At 47.2% G+C, this 16,464-nt stretch overlaps 1 protein-coding gene across 4 annotated transcripts in view; it reads right to left on the bottom strand.

Moving 5' to 3' along the window:
• NHSL2 (NHS like 2) overlaps window positions 1–16,464 on the bottom strand; it is a 738,014-nt gene that overhangs the window by 255,347 nt on the left and 466,203 nt on the right. For all 4 annotated transcript variants that reach the window (XM_063937040.1, XM_063937037.1, XM_063937039.1 and 1 more), the window contains one exon: window positions 411–596. In XM_063937040.1, coding sequence (XP_063793110.1) covers window positions 411–596 — 186 coding nt within the window. The remainder of the gene's footprint in view (window positions 1–410; window positions 597–16,464) is intronic.

The following is a 16,464-nucleotide window of genomic DNA, read 5'->3' as shown; positions in this document are numbered from 1 at the left end:
TGGGAGGTCCCGGCACCGGCATTTGCCGCACATGGGGATGAATCACTTAATTAGGTGAGTGTTTGGTGTTATACTGTATTGTCTGATGAAAGTGCCGTATCACTAATAAAGAGGCACTGAAACATTACTATACATGGCGACTACAGCTTGAATTTGTGAGCCTGCGAGTGCCGCACTTTGAAGTCCTTGTATCTACATTTGCTGTGAGGGCACCGGGGCCAGTAAACTAATTACAGGGAGAGCCGGACCACGCATGCTATATATATATATATATATATACACTGTACTTTGTTAATTGTTTACTAGTAACATAGTAACATGGTAACGTAGTTTATGAGGTTGAAAAAACCCATTAGTCAATCGAGTCCATTACTACATAATTAACTACACCGGGATTTGCAGATACAAACCTGATGTGGTCTTTTTGGTGGCTGAATCAGAAGCTGCTGATGTCCGGCGCTCTTCTTGATCTTGATTTTGGTGATGGGAGAAACCAATTATTGTTCTTCTACGCCTGAGAGTGGTTTTGGGGTTTACTGCGGTCTCTGTGTTGAACAAGGAGTGGTGGGAGGTGGCGTGCTTATCAAAAAGTTCTCCTGCAGGGGAAAATACAATTCATCACTCTCAAATCTTGAGTGATATATTTACAACATTAATACTGTTTAATCTTTTTTCAATTTTAAAAAATCCAAATAAGAATTTTTTTTTCAACGTGCCTCATATTACAGAAATATTCACTTAAATTGTAATCTATAAAGTACATACCCTCCAATGTGACCCATTCCATTAGGTACAAAGTGCTCTGTTCCTGGACATCTTTGCCAGTGGCAGTTACAGAGGTGGGGCTGCAGCACAGTCATAATTCAAATAGGGGAGCCACACCAACTGCCACCCCAAACATCACTGGCCAGGACTCAATGGCAGTTGGTGTGGCTTCCCTATTTGAATTTTGGACTGTGCTGCAGCCCCACTTCTGTAACTGCGACTGGCACAGAAGTCCAGGAACAGAGCATTTTGTACCTAATGGAATGGGTTATGTTGGAGGGTATGAAAGTAACAACACAGTTTATCAATCTCTTTATATTTCACTAATACAGAGTTTCACAAACTGCTATTATACAGGTAATTCAGGTTTTAAGGATATCTATGCTTGAGTCCAAATGCATAAGTTACTTGTGCTCAAGCATGGATATCCTTAAAACCTGGACTGCATTGGGGGAGTATGGGTAACTTTGCTCTAAGAAATGTAAAAAACGAATCTACTATTGCTGATTTTGCCAAAAATCACCACGTTCACATAATTATTCTTAATAAAAATATTCACTAATTTTTTCATTTCCACATTATCATCTCCTTAGCTTTATTTGGATCATATATTTACACAGCATCACCTTTTCAGTGCTGGTCAAGGTGATACCGGCTGCGACCTCAACAGTCCAGAGGGAGGGCAATGATCAATTTTGGTTTGTACACACCAGATTAAAGTGATACCTATGAGTACTATCTGTACTTTTATTTCTGCCTGGCAGTGGCAGCTCCGCAGGTGGGGCTACAGAGTAGTCCAAAATTCAAATAGGGGATCCACACAAACTGCTAAATGACTCCCGGCCGGCAAAATTTGGCAGTGTTTGAGTTGGCAGTTGGTGTGGCTCCACTATTTAAAATTTTAACTGTGCTGCAGCCGCACATCTGGAGCTGCCACTGCTTGCCTGGCCTTTATAGTTAACTTAAGAGTGCCATCATTATGTTTTTAAGTAATCATTTCCAAACTTCTTCCATCCCAATTGTCACAACTGAGGGCTGAGGCTGACCTGGGGAGGCCTCAGTTGTAGGGGCTGGAGTGTAAGTGAATCGGGATGGTTGGATAGGGTTCTTAGACATGCAGAGGATTAGGCACTGAAGCCTTAAGGCGTGACGAAGACAACGTGGTAAAATAAAGTCTGTTTATTAAACACACAGTTCTGATACACCTAGGCAGTTCAGGTAATTCAACTGTAGATTGTGCAATGAAAACAGCAGTACAGTTCCTTCAGCACAGTGGTAGAAGTATACTGTGGCAATATAGAATGAGTTGGTAATAAAGTCACTGCAAGACCCGGAGATGTAATGTCCGTTGGCCACAACTAACCACTGTAGAAGGAAACAAGCAGGTACTGACCAGCAGGTTATACTCTGAGAGCTGGAGTCGAGATAGACGCACAGAGGTTGAGAAGAACACAGAAAAACTGCCAGGGATGCCGGATGGAACCGGACCAGACGGGAAGGTGTAGCAGAACTCACCGATGATGTTAGAGTCTGATGGTGAGTACCGATGGTGATGAGTATCGATGAAGCTGGAGATCGATGGCGGAACACCGATGGAGCCGGAAATCAATGGCGGAACACCGATGGAGCTGGAGATCGATGGTGGAGCACCGATGGAGCTGGAGATCGATGGCGGAACACTGATGGAGCTAGAGATCGGTGGTGGAACACCGATGGAGCTAGAGATCGGTGGCGGAACACCAATGTAGCTGGAGATCGATGGCGGAACACCGATGTAGCTGGAGATCGATGGCAGAACGCTGATGTAGCTGGAGATCGATGGCGGAACACCGATGTAGCTGGAGATCGATGGCGGAACACCGATGTAGCTGGAGATCGATGGCGGAACACCGTTGTACAGTAGCTGGAGAGCTACAAACAACGGGAGTGGAGAGATACCAAACACTGCTGGAAGCTGGAAGCGGAACAGAGTCCAACGCTGGAAGCTGAAACCCGATGTAGGTATCACAGCAGATAACCAAGGAGCAGAGCAGGAACAACAGAAGTCAGGCTGCACCGCAAGCTGGTAACCGGTGCGTGGAGCTGAATCACAGCAGTTGAACACAGGAGCTGGAATACTTGGAGACTCGAACTGTAGATTCCACAGACAGGAGACACATGTGTACAAGGTTTGACAACCAAAGCACTGACCATTATCCAGCCCTGGAGCAGGATATTTATCCCAGCTGGTGAGCAGGGATTGGCAGATAATTAGGCAGAGTCCAGAGTGCAGCTGCTGGGTATTCAGGCAGAGTCCAGAGTGCAGCTGATAGGCTGTAAAGCAACATGTGATGAATCCAAACATGGCTGCGCCCATGTTTAAATCTGGAGGGAAAGTCTGTTTGAACTTTAGCATGTGAGAGACTGAGGCCATGTTACACAGCGTGCTGCACGCAGACAGCGCATGTGGAATCCAGGCTTGGAGCGCTGGGAGACACTTGGAAGGTAAGAAATGCTGCTGAATTAGCCGGATCGTGACAGCACCCCCCCCCCCCCCTCCACTTAGAGGTGGCCCCAGGACACCTCTTAGGCTTGCGAGGAAATCTGGCGTGGAAAGCCTGGACCAACTTGGGAGCATGGACATCTGATGCATCTGTCCAGGAGCGTTCCTCAGGGCTATTATAGACCTTCCAAGCAATCAAGTATTGGAGGTGACCATACCGGTAACATGAGTCCAGAATTTTAGCGACCTCATACTCAACGCCTCGTTGAGTCTGGACCTTGGGTGCAGTAGGGAGCACTGAGTGGAAATGATTCAGAATCACTGGCTTGAGGAGATTAATATGAAAAGTTCTCGGGATTTTCAGAAACGGAGGCAACTTGAATTTATAAGCGACAGGATTAACAACTTGTTCAATCTGGAAGGGCCCGATGTACCAAACTTCATACTAGGAACCTTCAATCTCAGATTTTTGGTGGACCGCCAAACACGGTCTCCTGGTTTGAGGGCAGGGATAGCCCTACGCTTCTTGTCCGCAAACCTCTTGTACCTTGATGAAGCTTTTAGTAGAGCTGCTCGAACATTCTTCCAGTTTTGGGAAAACTGACGAAGGGTGATATCAGCTGCAGGTACTGATGTTGCTGGAAGCGGTTGAAACTCAGGGACCTTGGGATGGAACCCATAGTTGGTAAAGAATGGCATGGAAGAAGATGAAGAATCGTATTGATTGTTATGGCAAAATTCGGCCCACGAACGAAGATGAACCCAGTTGTCTTGAGAAGAAGAGATGTAAATGCGGAGGAAGGACTCCAAGTTCTGATTCACCCTCTCAGTTTGCCCATTGGTTTGGGGGTGATAGGCAGTAGAAAACTTTAACTTGACTTGGAGTGCCAAACACAAACTTCGCCAGAATTTGGCTACAAACTGGACACCTCTGTCAGAAATAATCTCTTCAGGGAGACCATGTAATCTGAAAATCTCTTGCATGAAAACTTGAGCCAGCTTGGAAGCTGATGGAATACCAGTGATGAAGTGAGCCATCTTGGTGAACCGGTCAACTACCACCCAGATGGTAATATATTTGTTACACTTAGGAAGATCTGTAATAAAGTCCATTGATAAATGGATCCATGGACCACGAGGAATAGACAAGGGTACCAGTTGTCCAGCGGGTGACTAGCGTGGAACCTTGTGCTGGGCACACTTGGGGCAGGATGCAATAAATTCTGTAATGTCCTTCTTTAGGGTCGGCCACCAGTATGATCTGGAAACAAATTTGAAAGTCTTCTGAATACCTGCGTGTCCGGCGAAGTGAGAGGTATGTGACCATTTCAGGAGCTTCCTTCTGAGAGCCGGTTTAACAAGGCTTTTCCCTAGTGGAGGCATAGAGTCCACTCCCATGGCGGAGAATGCCACTGGATCAATAATCGGATGATTACCAGTGGTTTCAGACTCATTTTCTTGCTCCCAGGAGCGGGAAAGAGCATCAGCCTTGCGATTCTGTGACCCTGGACAAAATGAGAGTTTAAAGTCAAACCTGGAAAAGAAGAGTGCCCATCTGGCTTGATGAGGATTGAGGCACTGGGCGGTTTTTAAATACAGAAGGTTCTTGTGGTCTGTCAGGATAGTGATGGTATGAGAAGTTCCCTCCAGTACATATTTCCATTCTTCAAGAGTGAGTTTAATAGCTAAAAGTTCTTGATTGCCAATGGTGTATATGCGCTCAGCGGGAGAGAACTTTTGTGAGAAGAAGCCACAGGGATGTAAGTGGCCATCCTCGGTTCCTTGAGAGAGCACAGCGCCGACTCCAACTGAAGAAGCATCCACTTCTAAGGTGAAAGGTGAGCTGGTATCAGGCTGTTTCAGAACTGGAGCGGAGACAAATTTCTGTTTGAGTAGACAGAAAGCTTGAGTAGCTTCTTCCGACCACTTGGAAGGATTATTACCTTTTCTTGTCAGAGCAGTGATAGGTGCTACAATAGTGGAGAAGCCTCGAATGAACCTTCTATAATAATTGGCGAACCCCAGGAATCTTTGAACACCCTTGAGAGTAGTGGGTATTGGCCAATCAAAGAGAGCCTGGAGTTTCTCAGGATCCATCTCTAATCCAGAACCGGACACGATGTACCCCAGAAACGGAATTGAGTTGACCTCGAAAATGCATTTTTCCTTTATATACTCCTCCATGGAGTGGGTGTCTGGAAGCGACAATGGATAGGTACGTCCTCGAGGAGGAGACTTCCCTGGAACGGAATCAATGGGACAATCACATTCTCTATGAAGAGGAAGAATTTCAGCAGAGGATTTACTAAAAACATCAGTGAAATCTTAGTATGGTGGAGGTGGAACATCTGTAGACTTGTAAGAAGAGGTACGAACTGGAAGTTCCTTTTGAAGACAAGTCTCTGAACAGGAAGGACTCCATGCCAAGATATGCGTAGTCTTCCAATCAATTTGTGGATTATGGAGATGAAGCCATGGAAGGCCTAGAACCACAGGATGCGTGGCTTTTGGAATGACCAGAAGAGAAATCAATTTGGAGTGAAGAGCTCCTACTTTCAGATGGATAGGCAGGGTCTTGAGATTAATGACTGCATTGGAAATCCTGCTGCCATCCACCACAGTCAGGCATATGGGGGACGAAAGTCTCTCGGTGGATAGGGACCACCGCTTAACGAACTCCGCAGTCACAAATTTTCCGGCTGCTCAAGAATCCAACAGAGCGGTGAGATTCCTGAAGCGCTGAGAAACCTGAAGAGAAACTTGAAGGTTACAGTCACATAAAGATGGAGAGGAATTCATTACTCCTAGCCGACCCTCTCCTTGATTGGCTAGGATTTGGAGTTTCCCCTGACGCTTCGGACAAGCGTTGATGACATGAGATGGAGCAGCACAATATAGACAAAGGTGTGCTGATAAGCGTCTTCTACGCTCTGCAGGAGACTGACGTGTGCTGTTGATCTGCATGGGCTCATCTTTAGGTGGAGATAATTGGCGAGGAAGCATAACTCTGGAGGTGTTAGGAAGAGTGGACCTTCCTCGTTCAATTGCCCTTTCACGGAATCTGAGATCAAATTTGATGCAGAGGGATATGAGCTCATCAATACTAGAAGGTAAGTCCCTAGTAGCAAGCTCATTTTTAATTCACTCAGACAACCCGTGCCAGAAAGCAGCGTAGAGGGTGTCATCATTCCATGAGAGATCAGACACAAGGATTTGAAATTGTACTAAATACTGATGACTGTCCGTGTTCCCTGACGTAGCCGGAGATCAGTGGAGGCAGATGTTACACGTCCTGGCTCGTCGAAGATGTGCTTGAAGGTTGCCACGAAATCTGCATAGGAAGAAAGCAGGACATCAGACTTCTCCCATAGAGGTGAGGCCCAATCCAGAGCAGGACCACTGAGGAGGGAGATAATGTAGGCAACCTTGGTGCAGTCTGTTGGAAAGTTGACAGGCTGCAACTCAAAGTGAATTTCACACTGGTTTAGAAAACCTTGACTGGCTTTAGGGGAACCGTCGAACTTGTCTGGAGTCGGTAGACGAAGACGAGGAGCAGAAACGGGCATGGTGGGTGGGGTTACCACCGAAGGTACTGCAGTCGGCACACTGGATGCCCCTAAACCATGGAGGGTTGTTTGTATTCCATCCAGCCGGGAGGAGAGGTCCTGGAGACAGCGAATTATGTGGCCCTGTGCAGCCTCCTGATGTTCAAGTTCTTGCATCGGGCTGGTCGCTTGGGCCTGGTCTCCGGCCGGATCCATATGGTCAGTGCTTACTGTCACAACTGAGGGCTGAGGCTGACCTGGGGAGGCCTCAGTTGTAGGGGCTGGAGTGTAAGTGAACCAGGATGGTTGGATAGGGTTCTTAGACATGCAGAGGATTAGGCACTGAAGCCCGAAGGCGTGACGAAGACAATGTGGTAAAATAAAGTCTGTTTATTAAACACACAGTTCTGATACACCTAGGCAGTTCAGGTAATTCAACGGTAGATGGTGCAATGAAAACAACAATACAGTTCCTTTAGCACAGTGGTAGAAGGATATTGTGGCAATATAGAATGAGTTGGTAAAAAAGTCACTGCAAGACCCGGAGATGTAATGTCCATTGGCCACAACTAACCACTGTAGAGGGAAACAAGCAGGTACTGACCAGCAGGTTATACTCCGAGAGCTGGAGTCGAGATAGATTCACAGAGGTTGAGAAGAACACAGAAGAACTGCCGGGGATGCCGGATGGAACCGGACCAGACGGGAAGGTGTAGCAGAACTCACCGGTGATGTTAGAGTCCGATGGTGAGTACCGATGGTGATGAGTATCGATGGTGATGAATATCGATGAAGCTGATGATCGATGGCGGAACACCGATGGAGCCGGAGATCGATGGCAGAACACCGATGTAGCTGGAGATCGATGGTGGAACACCAATGTAGCTGGAGATCGATGGCGGAACACCGATGTAGCTGGAGATCGATGGCGGAACACCGATGTAGCTGGAGAGCTGCAAACAATGGGAGTGGAGAGATACCAAACACTGCTGGAAGCTGGAAGCGGAACAGAGTCCAACGCTGGAAGCTGAAACCCGATGTAGGAATCACAGCAGATAACCAAGCAGCAGAGCTGGAACAACAGAAGTCAGGCTGCACCACAAGCTGGTAACCGGTGCGGGTCTCTAAGTGGAGCTGAATCACAGGAGTTGAACACAGCAGCGGGAATACCTGGAGACTCGAACTGTAGATTCCACAGACAGGAGAGACATGTGTACAAGGTTTGACAACCAAAGCACTGACCATTATCCAGCCCTGGAGCAGGATATTTATCCCAGCTGGTGAGCAGGGATTGGCTGGATAATTAGGCAGAGTCCAGAGTGCAGCTGCTGGGTATTCAGGCAGAGTCCAGAGTGCAGCTGATAGGCTGTAAAGTAACATGTGATGAATCCAAACATGGCTGCACCCATGTCTGAATCTGGAGGGAAAGTCTGTTTGAACTTTAGCATGTGAGAGACTGAGGCCATGTTACACAGCGTGCTGCATGCAGACAGCGCATGTGGAATCCATGCTTGGAGTGCTGGGCTTGTCTCAGGAGACACTTGGAAGGTAAGAAATGGTGATGAATTACCTGGATCGTGACACCAATTTTTCATACTGAAGGCGAATGCCGAATCCTCTATTGACAAGCCATCATTCCAGGTACTTGGGCACAAAATAGTACAGGATTTTGTAGGATTTTGGGTTTAATACCATTTTTCAGGAACACTTACATATTAATGTATGCCAATTAAATGAAAGGTCATATAAATTGTGTATTATGTTATCACTATTATTGAAATATTTAATAATGTAACAGGATAGAAGTCTGAAAACAAACATACTTGCCACTTTGTCAGCTGTATTTTTCAGTGATTCAACCAAGTGTCAGCGGAAAATGCAACTCAGCAGAATGAGATAAATAGGAAGACCTACTGTCTTTAAGAACAAAGGACTGTCGTGGGTCACTCAAAGGCTTACAGTGAGTGGTTATCATACTTATGGGAGCTTGTGAAAAATAACAGACCCAGTAAGATAGACATTTGTAACTGGAGTTCACACAGTGGAATTTTATTAAGAAAAATAACACATTCTGATATTTATTAACATTTACTTATATAGCGCCAACATATTCCATTCTGCTTTACAATTGGGAACAAAACAGTAATAAAACAAGACTGGCTAATAACAGAAAGACAAAAAGTTACGAGGGCCCTGCTCACAAATTCTACAGTGATATAAATATATATTTGTTGAGCAGTAGCGGCTCTTGCCACGGGCAAGCAGGCTTTTTGCCCAGGGCGCCGCTACCCCGAGGTCGCCGCAGCCGTGGCAAGAGCCGCTGCTAATCCATCCTCCCTCCCCGCTCCCCGGCCCCCGGCTGCAGCGGGCGCACAAAGTCGGCGTCGTTGACTGATGCTAGAAGTCAAAATTGACCTCTAGTTTCAGTGCGGCGTTGCTATGGGAGAGATGTCATGGCATCTCTCCCATAGAGAGGAGCCGGCGCCTGGAGACAGCAGCAGCAGCAACGGTCCAGAAGCAGGAGCGAGGCTGGTATGTATTGGTTTTTGTTTGTTTTTTTGTTTTTTTTAGGGTTTCAAAGCGGCACTACTACAGGGGGCACATACTGGGGGCACTACTACAGGGGGCACTGGTACAGGGGGAACAGCTACTGGGGGTAAATCAACTGGGGGCACTGCTACAGGGGGCACTGCTACAAGGGGTTCAGCTACATGCACAACTACTAGGGGTACAACTACAGGGGGCACTACTAAAGGGGACACTGCTACAGGTGAAACAGCTACCGGGGGCAAATCAAGTGGTGGCACAGCTACAGGGGGCACTGCTACAGGGGGCACTGCTACAAGGGGCACAGCTACAAGGGGCACAGCTACAGGGGGCACAACTACTAGGGGCACAACTACAGGGGGCACCACTACAGGGGGCACTGCTACAGGAGGAACAGCTACTGGGGGAAAATTAACTGGGGGCACAGCTGCTGGGGGTACAGCTACTGGGGGCAAATCTACAGGGGCACAACTACAGGGGGCACATACTGGGGGCACTACTACAGGGGGCACTGCTACAGGGGGAACAGCTACTGGGGACAAATCTTCTGGAGGCACTGCTACTGGGGCACTACTACAGGGGGCACTGCTACAAGGGACACAGCTACAGGGGCACATCTACTAGGGGCACACCTACAGGGGGCACTACTAAAGGGGGCACTGCTACAGGGGGAACAGCTACTGGGGGGAAATTAACTGAGGGCACAGCTGCTGGGGGTACAGCTACTGGGGGCACAGCTACATGGGGGCACATGTACAGGGGGATAACTGTGGGCATGCCCCTTCCATATGAAGAAGCCATGCCCCTTCCCTATGAAGAAGCCACGCCCCTGTTTTGGGGCGCCCGCCCCCGGCGCGCACCAACTGTATTTTACGGTGGGGGAGGGGGGGGGGGCAGGCACAGGAAACTTTCGCCCTGGGCGCCACAAGGTCTAGAACCAACCCTGTTGCTGAGTTAGATAATGGTATTATCACATACTGTATAATAGATGATTCCTAAAAATGACTAGCTTTAATAGTGGATTTGAATTATATGAAAAATAATTAATAGGATAAAGGATAGGGGTGGAAATGGAACATTGCCAGATCAATAGCAATAGGGCCTAACAATTCCGGCCTACCACTCCGGAGGCCTTTGTGTTTATCACCCCGAGCGTCAAGCTTGCTGCACATGCTCAGAAAAGCAGGTCCAGGCCATGAAGAGACAGCATCCCTGTTAGTACTGCACTTGACACTGCGTATAATATTAAATCATTTAGTCCACTGTGACTTGAAAATAGCAGAAAGTCTGGAATAATGAAGAAATATTATTCTTATCTGCATTTTCAATCAGATAATTTTGTCACTGAATAGGGAAGACAGATCAGACATTGTCCTTAGGATACTTTTTATCCCTTTGGCCGCACAGATGCACAGTGACTTGAGTAGTATTATACAATGATTCTAGTAAACAATACCTCCACTGATGCTATTCCAAACACAGGAAGGTATTTTTTCATTTTGTCTGGATTGTGTTTCAGGAAACAGTGCAAGTTTCCCAATAGTAACTATTTCATGTTCTCTTGTGACAGAATAACAGGAAAGATAACGGAATTCACATACTATGCCAAGTCTACTCTTTAAATAATAGGATTTTAATAACCTACCGGTAAATCCTTTTCTCGTAGTCCGTAGAGGATGCTGGGGTCCATTTTAGTACCATGGGGTATAGACGGTTCCGCAGGAGCCTTCGGCACTTTAAGACTTTTTAACAGTGTGAACTGGCTCCTCCCTATATGCCCCTCCTCCAAACCTCAGTATAGGAACTGTGCCCGAGATTATTTTTTTATTCGAGAGAGGATTTACTAATAAACTTGTGTCGAGATTCACACCAGCTCACACTATATACAAGAAACATGTCGGCTAACATGGCCTTTAACATAACTCATTCCAACCAGCATGTACAACGTAACAGCAACAGCTATCAACATCTAAACACAAGTGTGTAAAAAAATGTAACCGTAATCAGCAGGAAAAATGGAGCACTGGGCGGGCGCCCAGCATCCTCTACGGACTACGAGAAAAGGATTTACCGGTAGGTTATTAAAATCCTATTTTCTCTTACGTCCTAGAGGATGCTGGGGTCCATTTTAGTACCATGGGGATATACCAAAGCTCCCAGTATGGGCGGAAAAGTGCTAATGTTCCTGCAGACCTGACTGACCAAATTTTAGGTCGTTAGCAGCCAAGGTGTCAAACTTATAAAACTTAGCAAATGTGTTTGCACCTGAACAAGTAGCAGCTCGGCAGATTTGCAATGCCGAGACACCCCGGGCAGCCACCCAGGACTAACCCACTTTCCTAGTAGAGTGGGCTTTTACCGAAGTCGGTAACGGCAATCCTGCCGTGGAATGAGCGTGCTGAATGGTACCTCTGATCCAGCGCGCAATAGTCTGCTTAGAAGCAGGACCCCCAATCTTGTTGGGGTCATAGAGGACAAATAAAGATTCTGTTTCCTTATCCTAGCCGTTCTTGCGACATAAGTCCTCAACGCTCTGATGACATCCAAGGACTTTGGGACGGCTGAGGTGTCAGAAGCCACTGGCACCACCACTGGTTGGTTGATATGAAAAGAAGACACAACCTTCGGAAGAAAGTGCTGACGTGTTTTCAGTTCAGCCCTATCTTCATGAAATATTAAATAAGGACTCTTGTGTGACAGAGCTCCTAACTCAGACACTCGTCTGCCTGAGGCCAAGGCCAACAGCATGACCACTTTCCAAGTGAGAAACTTGAACTCTACCTCTTGTAGAGGCTCAAACCAGTCCGATTTAAGGAACTGCAACACCACATTAAGATCCCATGGCGCCACAGGAGGCACAAAGGGAGGTTGGATGCGCAGAACCCCTTTCACGAAGGTCTGGACCTCAGGAAGAGAAGCCTATTGTTTCTGAAAGAAAACTGACGAGGCCGAAATCCGAACCTTGATAGATCCTAATCTCAATCCAGCATCCACACCCGCCTGTAGAAATAGGAGAAGTTGTCCTAATTGAAACTCCACTGCAGGAGACTTCTTGGATTCACACCAAGATATATATTTCCTCCAAATCCGATGGTAATGTTTGGACGTTACCCCTTTCCAGGCCAGAATAAGTGTGGGAATGACTTAATTGGGAATACCCTTATGGGCTAGGATCTGGTGCACAACAGCCATGCTGTCAAACGCAGCCGCTGTAAATCCGGATAAACTAACGGCCCCTGCTGAAGCAGGTCCTCGCGAAGAGGAAGAGGCCGAGGATCTTCCAGTAATAACTCTTGAAGATCTGGATACCAAGCCCTCCTTGGCCAATCTGGAGCAATGAGTATTGCTCAAACTCTTGTTCTTCTGATGATCTTGAGAACTTTTGGAATAAGTGGAAGTGTAGGGAACAGATACACCGACTGAAACACCCACTGGATCACCAGTGCATCTATCGCTATTGCTTGTGGGTCTCTGGACCTGGAACAATATTTCTGAAGCTTCTTGTTGAGGCGTGATGCCATCATATCCACTTGAGGAACGCCCCAACGACTTGCCACCTCCGCAAAGACTTCTCGGTGGAGGCCCCATTCTCCTGGATGGAGATCGTGTCTGCTGAGGAAGTCTGCTTCCCAGTTGTCCACTCTCGGAATGAAAATTGCCGACAGAGCTTTTGCATGTCTTTCTGCCCAGAGGAGTATCTTTGTCACCTCTGCCATTGCCGCTCTGCTTTTTGTTCCACCTTGACGGTTTATGTAAGCTACTGCCATTACATTGTCTGACTGGAACTGTATGGGACGACCTTGAAGAAGGTGTGCCGCCTGATGAAGACTGTTGTACACAGCTCTCAATTCCAGAATGTTTATGTGAAGTCGAGTTTCTTGACTTGACCACCTTCCTTGGAAGCTTTTGCCTTGCATGACTGCTCCCCATCCTCGGAGACTTGCATCCGTGGTCACCAGGATCCATGTCTGAATCCCGAACCTGCGTTCCTCCAGGAGGTGAGACATTTGTAGCCACCACAGGAGCGAAATTCTGGCTTTTGCTGACAAGATTATCTTTTGATGCATGTGGAGATGCGACCCGGACCACTTGTCCAGTAGGTCCCACTCGAAGACCCTGGCATGGAATCGGCCATATTGTAACGCCTCGTACTCCGCTACCATTTTCCCCAACAGGCGAATGCACTGATGAATTGATACTGTTCTTGGTCTTAAAAGTTGTTTGACCATGCTCTGGATCTCCTGAGCCTTTTCCACCGGTAGAAATACTTTCTGTACCTCGGTGTCCAGTATCATTTCCAAAAATGATAACCTCATCGTCTGTTCCAACTGAGATTTTGGAAAGCTGATGATCCAATCGTGCTGTTGTAGTACCGACAGGGATAACGCTATGTTCTGGATTAGCTTGTCCCTGGATCTCGCTTTTATGAGGAGATCGTCCAGGTATGGAATTATGTTGACTCCTTGTTTGCGAAGGAGAACCATCATCTCCGCCATCACCTTGGTGAATATTCTCGGAGCCGTGGAGAGCCTGAACGGTAATGTCTGGAATTGGTAGTGGCAATCCTGAACTGCAAACCTCAGGCATGCTTGATGTGGCGGGTAAATGGGGACATGCAAGTAAGCATCCTTGATGTCCACTGACACGAGAAATTCCTTTTCTTCCAAGCTGGAAATCACAACTTTCAAGGATTCCATCTTGAATTTGAATCTTTTTAAATAAAGATTCAGAGATTTTAGGTTTAAAATCGGCCTGACCGAGCCATCTGGCTTCAGTACTACAAACAGGCTTGAATAAAAGCCTTGATTCCTTTGTTCGGCAGGAACCAAGGCAATTACTCTGTCTTGACATAATTTGTGTATTGCATTCAGGACATTTGCACTGTCCTGAGCAGAAACTGGTAAGGCTGATTTGAAAAATCGGCATGGGGGAAGGTCTTGAAATTCCAACTTGTAACCTTGGGATATTATCTGTAAAATCCAAGGATCCAGGTCTGAGCGAAGCCAGACCTGGCTGAAAAATAGTAGACGTGCCCCCACCCGATCGCACTCCCGCAGAGAAGCCCCAGCGTCATGCTGTGGTTTTTGCAGAAGTAGTTACTGACTTCTGCTCTTGGGAGCCTGAGGGTGTTGTAGGTTTTTTTACCTTTTCCTCTCCCTTTTCCTGTGAAAAAAGGGGTATGTCACAACTGAGGGCCTGAGCTGACGGGAGGCAGCCTCAGTTGTAGGGGCTGAGATGTACCGGAACCTGGGAGGTTGTATCAGACCCTTGGACATGTAAGTAACATGAATAATAACTGCCCGAAGGCGTGACCACGACAACTTGGATAAAAGTCAATGATGTTTATTATGACAACTCCGCAACACAGCAGTAGTAAAAGAAAACGTAAAAGTCAGCAAAGAATAAATACAGTTCCTGGGTACTACAGGATGGCAGGAGCCACAGGGCACTGGTAGTGTGAGATAGTTCTTGTAATCTTCTAGATGGAAAGTCCTTACCAGGCCCGACTGTAGCAATGGAGATGACCCAGGATTGTGCCAGCTGGTGTTCCAGGAAAAGCTGGGTTGCTGAAGATAAAACAGCTGCTGTGGATACTGGCTGGAACCAGACTGTTGTTAGCACGGAGTGGATACTGGCTGGAACCAGTTAAATAATAAATGAACTTGGGAGCGATGAAATATGAACTGAAATGTAGAACTTGAGAGCGGAGAAATAATAATACCGGTGGAGAGTGGTAAAGTGTATAAAGGACACCGGCCCTTTAAGAGAAGCTGTACTCTGCTGGAAGCTGAGCTGGAAGCAGGTAATGTTGTAGCTGGAAACAGATGAATCCACAATGGATTGGAGAGTCAGGCTACACCGCAGGTGGAATGCTGGTGCGGGTCTCTATGGTGGAAGTCTTGAGACAGGAGCTGGAACCTGGAAGACAATCACAGGAGAGAGACAAACAGGAACTAGGTTTGACAACCAAAGCACTGACGCCTTCCTTGCTCAGGCACAGTGTATTTATACCTGCAGCAAGGAAGGGATTGGCTAGGCAATTATGCAGATTATCAATACTGAGAACAGATTGGTGGAAATGATCAGCTGACAGAATCCAAGATGGCTGCGCCCATGCAGACACTTGGAGGGAAGTTTGGTTTGTAATCCATGTGGTAATGAAAACAGTAATGGCGGCGCCGGCCACCGGAGACAGGAGGCGCCAGACTGACAGATGCACATCCAACCACGCGGACACAGCGGAGGCCGCGGCTGACGTAATCGCCACTCAGACACTCTGCATGCAGAAGTTCAGGGACGGCGGCGGAGGCCGCGGGAGACGCCATGCCAGGTGTAATATGGCGTTTACTGTGACAGCGTCCCAGAGTGACAGGAGAGGATACAGGAATGTACACATCAGGATAACAGATGGGATCCGGTCCTGGAGCGCTGAGCCAGCCTTAGGAGGCATCTGATGGGTAAGAAATGGCGTCCAGATACCCGGATCGTGACAGGGTACTTTTAGCCTTTTTGTACTTGTTGGGCCGAAAGGACTGCATAGTATGAGAATGATATACTTTTTTAGCCGGCGCAGCCGCCGACGGCAGAAATGCTGACTTGCCAGATGTAGTTGTTGATGTCATGGCATCTAATTTCTCTCCAAAGAGGGCCTCACCATTGTATGGGAGCGCCTCAATATTTATTTTGGATTCTGCATCAGCATTCCATTGGCATACCCAGAGCACCCTGTGGGCCGAAACCACCATAGCAGAGGCACGTGAGCCCAGTAAGCCTACGTCCTTCATAGCCTCAACCAAATAACCTGCAGAATCTTTGATATGACCTAGAATTTCCAGCATATCATCTTTATCGACCGTGTCAATATTAACAATCATGTGCCCACTTTTCGACTGCGTTACCTACCCACGCCGAAGCAACTGTGGGCCTGAGCAACGTACCTGAAGCAACATAGATGGACTTTAAAGTCGTCTATAATTTGCAGTCAGCAGGTTCTTTTAATGAAGCTGACCCTGGGGCAGGTAAAATGATCTTCTTTGACAACCTAGAGACGGAGTTGTCTATCATTGGGGGTGACTCCCACTTACACCTATCCTCTTCAGGAAAAGGTGTATGCTACCCGCAATC

This window comes from Pseudophryne corroboree, chromosome 8 (genome assembly GCF_028390025.1).
Source record: "Pseudophryne corroboree isolate aPseCor3 chromosome 8, aPseCor3.hap2, whole genome shotgun sequence".
Taxonomy (NCBI): domain Eukaryota; kingdom Metazoa; phylum Chordata; class Amphibia; order Anura; family Myobatrachidae; genus Pseudophryne; species Pseudophryne corroboree.
This window is presented reverse-complemented; position numbering and strand designations above follow the sequence as displayed.